General features: G+C 35.2%; 1 protein-coding gene across 3 annotated transcripts in view; it reads left to right on the forward strand.

Annotated features, from left to right (window-relative positions):
• STXBP5 (syntaxin binding protein 5) overlaps nt 1–12,790 on the forward strand; it is a 109,400-nt gene that overhangs the window by 62,305 nt on the left and 34,305 nt on the right. For all 3 annotated transcript variants that reach the window (XM_059830195.1, XM_059830203.1, XM_059830206.1), the window contains exons 10-15: nt 4,838–4,992; nt 6,059–6,131; nt 8,273–8,420; nt 8,830–8,897; nt 9,954–9,994; nt 12,079–12,299. In XM_059830195.1, the coding sequence (XP_059686178.1) occupies nt 4,838–4,992; nt 6,059–6,131; nt 8,273–8,420; nt 8,830–8,897; nt 9,954–9,994; nt 12,079–12,299 (706 nt within the window). The remainder of the gene's footprint in view (nt 1–4,837; nt 4,993–6,058; nt 6,132–8,272; nt 8,421–8,829; nt 8,898–9,953; nt 9,995–12,078; nt 12,300–12,790) is intronic.

The following is a 12,790-nucleotide window of genomic DNA, read 5'->3' on the forward strand; positions in this document are numbered from 1 at the left end:
GGGGGAGACTACTACTTCCTAGTGTGGGCTTTTTTTTGTTGCACATCTCATTTTCCTGTGCTCATTCAAACTGAATGTTTTAATGCATTTCAATTTAATATTTGCTCTAACATCTTCTCCATCTTCAGTGTACTTCTAAATCTATAACTGTTGTGATAATCTAGAACTTTTTAATTAAAAAGAAAAAATCCCACAAACCCACAAAAAACCCAGTTTGCACTTCAAAGCAGTGCACTGAACATCTCCATTCATTTACTGCTACAAGTACTTCAGTTCACACTTCAATTTTCAGTTTTAATTGTAATCTTCATACAAGAATTTTAAGGCAAGGCAGAACTACTTTTCAATGCTTAACATTTTAATAGTTTTTCTCTTTACCAATTGAAATTGATTAGGTATGAACATGATACAACTTTGACTTTTACTAAAGCACTGTCATTTGTTGTTCATGGTTTAATTTCTATAGCAGAGGAGAATCATTCCTGGGCAGGACCAATTTTTTTCTAGTTACTGAAACAATATAAGAAACAAATCAAATAAACGTGTTTCTGTAGCAGTCTGTTCTAACGGTTCTTCAAAAAAAACCCCAAAATCGCCCACAAAAGAAAACAAAAAGCTTACAACATATTTAAGAGGTACTGTTTAATGTATATTTAAGTTACTTCACTTAACTTCTTTATTGTGAAAAACAGCGAGTAACTGTTCCATGTTCACTTTTTCCATGCTCTATATGCAACTCTACTATCTTTGTCATACCTTCTTTCTTGCTCCTCTCTTACCCAGAGTGGTCTAGGATCTAGGTTTGTTTTGGTATCTCCTCATGTGGAAAGCGCTTCATTGATGTGATCTTATTTGTTTTCTTTATTGCTTCTAATTCTAATAAACTTTTTTTGAGAAAAGGTTTCCAGAAGCACACGGAAGGAACATAACTGATTGCAACCTGTAGTAGGGGCTACAGACACTATTCTTTCTACTGTGGCAGTTCTTATTAATCCCTTCTCACTTTTTTTCCTCCATTATGTTCTCCATATTGTGAAGCTGGAGTTGGGGAAATAGGAGGACATGAGGCTTTTTCCAGTTCTTAAAGACTACCTATTTATCTTTTAAGTTTGTGTTTTTTCTGGTGGTTTTTTGTTTTTTTAAGTCCACTGCAGATAGTGCTTGTGAAGTCTCCAAAGCCAAAGTTGTTTACCCTACAACAATAGTATGTTTATAGCTTTATTTCTGGGAGAATACATGTAGAAAGGTTACTGTTGACAGTCATCCTGTACCTGGGCTAGGGGGTTGAAAAGGCAAATTCTTGGTATATTCCTTGAGCAAACGGGTATAATTTTCCAATCCCAGACCATAATGTCATTGTTCTCCAGCCACTAAAGTGCATCTAAAATACCGCATCTCTTTGAAGCGATGAGTTCCAAATGTAGGTTACCTTTTAAGCTTGCTGAAATTGTTTCCATGTTGCCTTTTGTGCATACTTTTCTGTCTAAAGTGAATCTAGAGAAGCTCTTGAGCTTCCTAATGCTATTTCCCACCCCTCCAGATTCAGTCCCTTATAGTATTTACTCTGGTTAATATTCGCATTATGGTAAAATTGCCCAAGCTTATTCTTGGCTACTGGAACTCTGTATAATAGAAATTAGAGCTCAAAAGTCTCCCTGTAAAACTTAATCAAAATGGGTATTTTCTTGGTAGCTAATGCAGCTGTCATTTACTAACTGTAGAGCAGTACTCTTAGTAAGATGGATGTATATAATCAGGACCCAGAGGTTACAATAATAACAATGAGGTCTCCAGATAAGTAAAAGTCCTTGATCTGTTAGTTTAGTTTGAATAGTATTATCGTTGTGTGAGCTTGTTGGTTCAAAAGAACGCTTCCCAAAGTGAATTTGTAATTTATCTTTGCTACTACTTCAAGATTTCTGGTCTTAAGCTAAACTAACTCTTGAAGTCTTTTCCACCTTTATTACTAGGGATTAACTTCTTGACAAATTCACCCATGGTTTGAAAAGTAAGCCAGCTGGTACCAGTGGCCTGACTTCTGTATGTACTGTTCTCTCTCACATCCAGATTGCCAGAAACTGGCTGACGTTTGACCGTTTACTTCTAAAATTGAGCAGAAACATCCTCCAGGGTTGTGAGCTGCTCAGCTCTCAGTTGTATTATGTTTTCATACACTGCAAGACCTAATCCTGTGTTTTCTGAAATTTTTTTCAATGAAACATTACCCCCCTTTGTAGTGAATTTTTATAGTGTTCCCCAAGTGATTTTACAGATTTAGTTGATGAGGAAATTAATGTAAAGGGATTGCTTCCAAACTTGCTGAAGCAGACTGTTTCGAAGAAGAATATCTGTATTAGCAGCTGCTAAAAATGCTATATAGCAGTCCTCTAAGAGCTGAATGCTGCTTTTTGTTAAATGTTTTCTGTTGTTTCAGGTAGGTAAAATGTAACTATCAAAGTTGAATCAATCTCGTCTATTATGTAAAGTGCAATTTTTTTAATTTTTCCTTTTAAATTATGCATTTCTATTTAACATTTACATGCACTAACCTTTTAATATGTATCACAACTGAAGGACAACACTATTTATTTAGAAAGTGCACAGCTTGTGCTCATGGTAAATCCATGGTTTCATGAAAATATGAAAAGTTCAAACACAAACCTGCATTAGTCTTTCTGGCAGACTAAAATCAGCTTTAATCTTTGATTCATCTGTGAAAAATTCATGTGACAGACCTGTGTGATCTATTCTTAGCTCTTCCATTCTCTGCTTCATAAGGATACAGACTCTGGCAAGCCTGCCCAAAGCAATCTGATTACCTTGAGAAATACAACCAGGAGAAACCAGCATGCAGTTTTCACTGTGAGGTATAAAACTTAGAAACTGAAATTTGTTGCTTTTTTATTGTCAGTTGATCTTGGTGAACCCACAAGTCTAATAATTACTGCAAATTGTCCTGGCAGCATTATTGTTTAAAAAAACCTAACAATTTTGTGATGATAAAAATTACTGCAATAAATTGTTCCAGCACAATGAGGTACTGCAAGAGCATCACACCAGTATTTTTCTCTTCATTGACATCCTAAAAAATATCAGGTTGAATTAAAGTTTGTCCTTTTCCTGAAATGACTTCATGGACCTGACCATAGAAGACTGTATGAAGTTCCAATATGAAGAATTGAGATTAAATGAAAACTTGGAGAAAACTTAGTCCTTTTCTAGAAATACACGTCCGGCTACTGCTGGAGACAGGATATTGAACTCGGTGGACCCATGGTCTAATTTATGGCCATTCCTTTGGGGTCTCGTCCTCAGCCAGCAGAACTCTGCTCCTATCAACTCTTCAGTCATAGGGCTTTCTGAAGGGTCAAGCAGATCATGGAAATAATTGTGGAAACTGAAAGCTTATCTCAGTCTGCCTTGCCTTCAATGCTACAAACACAGAGCACATTTCAGCCAAGCCTTAAACTTGTGGAGGGCGGCATGTGCATAAACTAAGCCCTTCATACACAGTTTGCAAGAAGAAAGATGTGCCTAATCTCACATTTGTGTTTAAAATGCTAACTAGTGAAAGCCATTTAGACAGTACGGGAAAGACGGTGTTATAGGAAAAGACAAAAAATAGGATATCTTCATCCTCTTTTTCACAATATGTCAGGATAGCGTTTTTCCCTATAGATTTTCTCCATATGCTGACATGCTAGCTGCTTCCAAAGTAGACGCAAACAAAGGGTAGGATGCCTATCTAAAGTGAGCATAAAAGTAGATCAGATGAATTTCACACTCTAAGTGCCTATTTTTCCTCCAGAAATATAACCTGGGATTTGAGGCAATAGTCAATAATGGGTGAAATTTCTTGAGCTGTATACTTAAAAACAGTCAGTCTGCTCTTTGAAAGGTATTATGCCCTATTTTAAACACAATTAAAATGAGTGGTGACTTTTGATAATCAGGAAAGAAAATACCTAGTAAAACAAATATTTACTTCATCTTGTTTTTCAATAAATGAAGTACTAAACTGTATATTATGTGCATGTTGGAGAAAATGTGGATGTATTTTAAAATGTTTCTGTAAATACTTTTTAAAAATTTTTGAAGGTAAGTCTCTAATCTCTTCTCGAGACTAATAGAAATATTTTTGCTTTGCTGTACTCAGCCATTTAATTACACAGTAGGAGTAGTCTGTGACATAGTATTCCTTCAATTTTGTGTGTGGTGGTAGGGGGGAAAATGGATAAAATTTCTAAAGTAAGTTTGTGATGAAAACTATGGGCATTTATGTCCTTGCTGCTTAAAAGATGTTAGGTTTCTGAAGCTTATCAAGCAGCTGGTTGCTTCTCCAAAACAGTCATATTATTGTGACTGCAAAATTACTTTACACTATTTGCAAAATTGTTCATCCTCCAAAATTTAGGGAGATTCTGTACAGGGAGTAAATGGGAATATTTCCTCCTGATCCTGCTGGAATATTTTATATTATGGGTAAATGGGACTGTTGGCAAATCTGAATCTGCAGTTCAGTAGAAAAGAACCAATTCTAAAGTTTAACAAAATAAAAAAAAACTCTGCAAACAGTTGCAAAGATTGGTTAAATGAGCAATATAAAACAAAAAGTTTGGAAGCAGATGTCTGACTTGAGTTATAGTCTTCTAACTCTTGGTTTTTAAGTTTTGAAATGCATACCCAAGGTACACATTGCATGGAGAACTGGTTTGCATTATTTTTAATGTCTCTCTGATTAATGATCTCATTGAACTTTATTATATGGTTTCAGAAACTGCCCGTTCTCTTTTAACATTATCTTGTCTTGATCCTAAATGCCTCTGCTTTATTCCAGGGAGCCTTTTATCATTCTCTCAGGAGGCTTGTCATACGACACTGTAGGAAGAAGACCCTGTTTAACTGTTATGCATGGGAAAAGTACTGCTGTGCTAGAAATGGATTATTCTATTGTTGATTTTCTAACCCTCTGTGAAACACCATATCCTAATGGTAGGTTCTGTAAAGATTTTTCTCAGTACTTCAATCTCTTCTCTCTGGAGTTTTATCTCATCAGAATATTCTGTGCTATTGCCTTTCTGTTTTGTCTCTGGGGATCAGACTGCAGCAGCAACATCTGTTACTCCTATTGTCTGAAGAATGTTTTACTTCCCAAAGCATCACAACAGAATAGTTTATTATAAAACCTATTTTGCTTCTAGAAGAAAGCAGATTACTGGTTGCATGGTTTTCCCTTTTTTTAATCCCAAAAGCATGTGCAGACAAAAAGTAGCATTACAATTTTAAGCTGTAGTTACGGCAGCAAAGGTGTTCCATCAGTATTTATTTGAGCACTTAAGACCTTTCCAGTCAATGCTAAATCTTGATTAGCATTTGTGTAGTACTCTTAAATTTTAGTGATTTTATTCATTCCAGTACTCACATGAAGTTCATCACTAACCTGTAATCTGTCTTCTACAGAAGGGGATTTTTTTATCACAGTTTAGGTATTGTCCCATATTAATAGTACCATATTGCTGACGACTCCAATGTTTTTGGCTGTTAACTTCCATCAGAGTATATAAAACTGTTTAGCTCAATTTGAGGTCTGCCTGAAAGAAGGCAAGATAAACTTTGGAAACTTTCAATTTTCTTATTTTAGTGTCAAGTCAGCTGTCTTTCAATCATTTTGTAATCAATTAGAACGTAAACCTCACTGAATATGAGGAAAAGCAGTTTGGGGTGGGAGGATGTTATTGTTCGGTAATTGGCTCTTTCTCAAAAATACTGCTTATACAAGTTCCTCTGCATGTTCCTTTTCCTGTTACTTGAGCTGTTTAAATGGTTCTAGCAAATCGGAAGAGAGTTGGGAATATTGAATTAAAGGGAGAGCATGGCTTTTCCAAGCTTAACTTGGAGTATTCAAGAGAGTGAGTGTATAAAATATCTTCAAAAACTATAGTCGTCCAAGTGGCTTTTCTACTCTCGACTGGTAGAGTGCAAGGGCTGATCACATTCTTGAGGCTGTGCATGCAAGAACTACGTGTAACAATGGGTAACTTTTCTTTCTTGTTTTCAGACTTTCAGGAACCATATGCTGTAGTTGTTCTCCTAGAAAAGGACTTAGTGCTGATTGACCTTGCACAAAATGGGTAAGAATCTTGTGTAGTCTTTTTAATGGTTGGCTGCAGTGATCAGCCTGTTGTTCTGCTCTGTAGCTTTTTAATCTACCATAATAGCTCCCTGTCCAGAACATAAAATTTGGAATATTAAATATAAGGTTTCTTCAGCAGAACTGAGAATCTTGATATATAAACTCTTCTCAAGTTAATATGTAGTAGATGCATAGGATATTATGCAACTTTTTCCAGGCTTGATTGACCAACAAATTACTTGTAGATCACTGCTGCTTTTTAATTATCACAGTTTATTTTGAAGTTGATCCCTTAGTGCTATGAAGGGGAGCTCGGAATTTTGGGGAAGGGAGCAGGGGGAACAACTGTTCAGATAAGCCAGGTGATTTTGGCTGACACTGAGTGTTGCTGTCATCACATAAATATTTGCTGATTTTATTGCCGAATGAATTGCTATCTGTATTGCTTAAAGTAACTCAATACTGATGCAATAAATATAATATACATAAAATTAGAATGGTAACATTTACTCCCTGTTTTACTACTGCGGTTAGAGGTTGCTTAAAAGTAGTATCCTATTACGGTTTTCACAATACTTGCCTAACATATTTTGAGTCTCTTGTTACTTTGTCCATGGAACAGTCTATGTACTCTATTAGGTGGTGATTAAAAATTCTGGATCCTACAAATTTTTTTATCAAGGGTTTTGAAATTAGTACAGGCAGTAACAACTAACTATTAAGTGATTAGTAGCAGAGGAACCAGACAGATAGCACCCTTGTAGTGTTCCTGATTAAAAGTCATCAATGGTCAATAAAAAAAAAAATCCTTGTGAAGAACATCCTTCTAGGGCAAAACAAAAACCTGTAAATTTATATCCTCAAAGTCAATGGTGATACCTTAGATAATGACGACGACTGTCAAATTTGGAAGAAGGTGAAGTTTAGTCTTAATATCTCTGCAGCTACTGAGCAATTTTTTAGATTTTCCCAATGTTGCACGGCCATATGCTGTATCCAAAACTTGTTTCTGATATACCAATGGCATTAAGCTTCCAACATTCATATGTTGAAAGATTAATAAAACAAGTTCTAATGAGCTTGAAATAAAAAGGCTTGTACAAGGCTTTTTCTTAAGTGAAATAGTTTGCAGTGCCTCAAATTTGAAGTTATGTTAAGGCTTGTTCCACTTCATGTTAAAAAATCTTCAGCAGTTCATGTTTTTAGAAGACTTATAATGGTCTTAGTTATGATTGACTTGCAAAGTATTGTTTCACACCTGAAAAAAGCAACAAAGTTAAAAAATTTTTTTGCTGCAGGAAGTTTACTTTTCCCCTGTGTTGTCGTATGGGTTTATCATATTTTGTTAAAATTAAGCCTCTTTTCATTGAATTTTTAGAAGTTTGTTTTAGCTTTACAGATAGCTCTGTGTAAAGTTATTAGTATGCAGAATGTTTTCATCTGTTGTTGCTAAATTTTCCTTTAGATGGGTTTTGCCTCACGAAAAAAGCGTACGCATTTCTTTGGAGATAGATGTTCTTTGAACACAGATATATTTACCTCTTATTGGCTTTTTTCTTATTAATGCTCTGTCACTTTTCTGATGGAGGTGGTGGGGAATATGTGTGTTTGCTTCTAATTGGTAACTGAGTGTTGCTATCTAACTTTCAGAAAGTGATCTTGGAGTTGTAAGTAGGTTATGAAAAGTGCTGGACAACTTTCTGTCTAAGAACAGTATAATAATACAAAGTGAGAAGTGGAGTCTTCCCGTCTTTCTCCCTGGAAGAATAGACTGAAGTGTTAGAAATAAATTCATAGATCCACACGACTACAATTAGGACTTGGTAACTTCAGTTTTTCCACAGGCCATTAAAATAGTAAGCTTTTAAAAATATAAAATTATAGAGGATAGCAATGTTCTAGAAATATTCTAGAAACAGTATAAACTTCAGGTTTCCTCTAGAGTACTACAGTATCTTGGTAGCGTACTGAATGGGCAATAAAGTTGCATAGTGTATTTGTTCATAATCTAATTTGATATGCATTTATTTTCTCTATATGAAAAGAATGCAGATTTAGTCTTTAGTATTTTACTTGTGTTCTGCATTTAAAAAAGAAGTTTTTCCTAGGTTAACAGTCTTCCCCTTTCATCCATTAAAGGTATCCTATATTTGAGAATCCCTATCCTTTGACTATACACGAGTCTCCGGTTACGTGTTGTGAATATTTTGCTGATTGTCCTGTGGACCTCATACCTGCACTCTATTCAGTTGGCGCTCGACAGAAACGTCAAGGTTACAGTAAGAAGGTACAACATCTAGTACATACATATGTATTTGAAAATACTGAAAATCAACATCTTTAAACAACGTAAGAGTGGCCATACTAAGACCAAAGCTCCATCTGACTCATTATCCCGTCTTTGACAGTGGCTAACAGTAAATGTCTAGGGAGGATATGTCAAGCCTATAGTCATGCTTTCCTGATGTGCTCCCATCAATTGCACTGTCACTGGAATCTAAGGGACTTGGCTGGAGCAGGGATGATGTTGATAACCCTTGTTGATTTTTTTTTTTTTTCTTTGCAGTGGATATGTCTAATTAATTTTTGAAGTCCTGTGAAATACTGGAATCTGCAGTATCTGCAGTAATTTCAATGGCTTAACTTTGCAACACTGTATGATATTTTCTTCCTCAGTGTATTTGTTAATCTTCCAGGAATGGCCTATCAGTGGAGGCAACTGGGGTTTGATCACTCAGAGCTACCCAGAGATAATTATTACAGGGTAAGTGACACCATAGTGTAGTAATAACTTTCTTAACTGATTAAGTAGAAGTGAGAATATTTTCTTCCTCTTGTAGAAGACAATGTTATAAGAGTGGTTTGAATGATTTAAGAAATCATGTTCACCAGAAAGGCGTTTGCATAATTTTCTTGAGGCATTAATAAGAAAGTAAAGCAAAACGTGGAAGAGAAGGTAGGAACAAACTGATAGCAGGTGTTTCACAGAAATTATTATTATTATCATGTGTTATTGTGATTATGTCTGCTTGCTACCAGTATATCCTGGATGAAATTTATCTCTTATTCTTTAACTCTTGGAAAATATTTGAGTAGTGTTTTAAAGCACAGGAAGTCCATTAGTTATTCAGTTCACTTCTCAAAGGGAAGCCAAGGTTTTTATTTCAAAAAGGACAACCCAATACTTAAATCTGTTTTGATCTCTTTTGAGATGAATCCTTCTAATAGTACTCTGAGGAGCATAAACAAAATATAGTTCAATGAAATGAAAGTGAGCACTACTAAAGCTTTTTCAGAACAGCCCATTAGCCCTAATGAGGATTACTGTCACTTTATACTACACATTGCAGAGACTTAGAGACAGTCCTGAAAAAAATCTAGTCAACTGATTCTCAATTTCAAGGATAAATAAAAAAGTTAGGTGACTCATTTACACTGAAATACAGTATATTTAGGCATCTCCTTTACAAGTGTTACTCCAAATAAAGGGCATCTTTTAAGAAACAACACATGATAAGGTATACCAGACTGCTTATGGGAAATGCAGGTAACTGAAATCAGTATTTAAAATCGTAAATTAGTATTAGTACAGTGGAATTTCAGGGAGTTAACCTCCAAATGATTTTTTAATCCCTTCTGTCCAAAGTAATTGAGGGATAATGTTCATAAAATATCATCTTCCAACAAATTGTGAAAATAAAGTGTCACTAAGAATACTAATAAAAATAGAATGTTAGCCATATTTTCTAATCAGTAGCAAAGAGGTCTAACACTCCAACTAACCATTTTACCATTTTATTAATTTTTTAATATTTCATAGGCATGCTGATGGGTCAATCAAGTTTTGGGATGCCTCAGCAAGTAAGTGTTTTCAGTAGTGTTTTTTTCTGTGCAGTAGCAGTTTTCTAAACTTACTGATTTCTCTAATGGAATGTAACTGCAGACTAGTCATTCTCATCATTTCCTGCCTCATGTAGAGTCAGTAACTCCATAGGAAACTTTGATTTAAATTTAAATAAAATTAACATTATTTCTTAGTTAATTGTTTCACTGTTTTTTACCTCCTCAGTGAAAATGCACTGGTAGGCCAAGGGCCAGCTAGAATGGAAGAGTTCTGAAATTTTTTAGAAGCACCTTCAGAAGCACATTATTGAGCATAGAGATACATGACAGGCAAATGCATTCCTTTTTAGTACAATTGAATTTTAGTAAGTTATTTCTGTCTTTTTAGACTGGAGATAGGCATGTGTTTATAAGACATCAGTTCCCTATAAATTACAGTATCTAAAAATGAGAATTGGAACCAGTAGTAGTTTGTGCTAATAAAATGAACTAGGGATAAGGCAGAAGAACAGTAAAATAAAGACACTTTTCTTTGGAACACTGAACAGGCCTGAAGAGTCTGATACTATTTTACATTTCTCTTCAGTTAAAGGGTCAATCGCATCTGATGGTCTACACAGCTAACAGTGAGAAATGCAGTAAGAATTCAAATTAGAATGGACTACAGAGTTAGAGGTTTTAGTGAATCTAGTTCTGACTAACTTTACCTTGGTACTTAAAAGCTGTCTGAAGCAATCTTGGAATCATTATTAGTTGTCTTTGAAAACTTCTGGAAAACTGGTGAGATTCCAAAATGCTAAGGCGTGTATGGGTGTGGGAGGGAACAGATGCAACATATATGTTTAAAAAAATGGGAGGAGGAGTATTTGGAGTGTTATAGATCTTTAATTTCAGTTTGGGGTGGGGGTGGAACTTGGGAGAGAGATGAGGAAAAAAAACCAAACGTGGTTGATTCTGTGTGCTTAAAAATTCTTTTCAGCATTTATCTGTTGAAAGGAGATCCTGTTAAAGGCATTTAGTTTCTTTCTAAAACAGGTATATAAACCTTTTGAGGGAGAAACTGCAAGTACCCTGTATCTTGATCTTAAAACTTTTAAATCTCTCTAATAACATAATCTTACAGATGAACTGGGGAAGTATGATTCAGGTAAAACCACTGAAATATGGAAGTGGAGAAAGGATGCTATAAATTAAATTTTCCTAATTATATGACTACTATTTGTAGCAGTAATTGGGACGATTGACTAGAGAATATGCCTATGAAGTTTGAAAGCAACACCAAGACTGTTGAAAGTATAAGAAAGAATTAGAATTACAATTGAGAATGATATTGCTAATTCTTGAATAACATCCAAGACAATTTATTTGAATACAGGATCAATGATTTACACTCAGAACTTATGTTCTGGAAAAAAAAGAGGTCTAATGGATTGCAGTGTCAGTGTTGCACAGAAAAAATCATTGGGATAAATAAGTGGGAATATATGTAAAACCAACATGGAGTAATTATTTCACAATTTTAAACTGTGGCAAGGCCTCACTAGAACAGTTCTGGGAAACACTATCAAGAAAAATGTGGACTGATCAGAGGGCAGCACTTTTGAATGATCAGACAGGACAAAATAAAAATTGGAGGAACTGGGGCTGTTAAGTCTGAGAACACAGGTGAGAGTCCATGGATTTGAAATACTCTAAGGAGAAAGGAAAGGAGCTTCACTTTCTCTGCCATAGATAGGCTTAAGTTGTGGGTATGGTATATGTAACTAGATGTTACTGTTATAAAGAGATCCCTAAGTATAGTTAAGCCATGAAGCTGTGAGGGCTTAGTTTATAACTGAAGCTTAGTGTGTGTGTATATATATATCTTCAGAAAAGTGTTGTTGGTTTTGGGTTTGTTTTTTTAATGCTAACTGATCTTGCATTGGGTAAGTGGTACAATGCACGGGCAGTCAACACAGGTATTCAGTGCTTCTACTCTACCCTCTTTTGTTGAATGTAGTGGCTTTATCTATGAAGAGAAGTTTCTAAAGTAAAAGAAATGACAATAGAAAAATATCTGTTTAGATAAAAACTAATTTGTTTCTCTTTTGGTTTGTTCGTAGTAACGCTGCAAGTACTCTATAAGCTAAAAACAGCCAAAGTATTTGAAAAATCACGGAATAAAGATGACAGGCCAAACACAGATATAGTAGATGAAGATCCATATGCTATTCAGATCATCTCATGGTGTCCAGAAAGTAGAATGCTGTGCATAGCTGGAGTTTCTGCACATGTCATTATTTACAGGTTCAGCAAGCAGGAAGTGACAACAGAAGTCATTCCGGTAATTAGTATAACTGTTTTCTAACTTTGTAGGATTTAGCTATAAGCTAATTGTAGCAATTTACTACTTCATTGTCTTAGTGAAATGGACAAAAACAATTGCCTCATAATGAGGAGACTATTTTTCCTCCACAAAAATACATAAATTATGCAATTCAGCAAAAGTGAAAATTGCACACAAAGATTTTGGTTTTCATTGCCTTTTTCAGGTTTTGCAGCCAATAATAGTTCTTTGCTCTATCTATCAAAGCAAATAGTGGATCAAAACTTGGCTGAAGTGAATGAGATGTGGAGTTGAAGAATTTTCAAAAGGTTTTAGGGAGTTGATTCCTTTTTTCCTTGATTCCTAATAGTCACCATCTGTCTTGTTAAATCTTCTACTCTTGGCTCTGCATACTGCAGAAGCGTGCCAGGCATGCCCTAAGGTCTGTTAAGGACTTTGCTGTGTCACTGTTTTATTCTGCATAGGATACAATGACGAGTTCTATTACA

This window comes from Gavia stellata, chromosome 2 (genome assembly GCF_030936135.1).
Source record: "Gavia stellata isolate bGavSte3 chromosome 2, bGavSte3.hap2, whole genome shotgun sequence".
Lineage (NCBI taxonomy): Eukaryota > Metazoa > Chordata > Aves > Gaviiformes > Gaviidae > Gavia > Gavia stellata.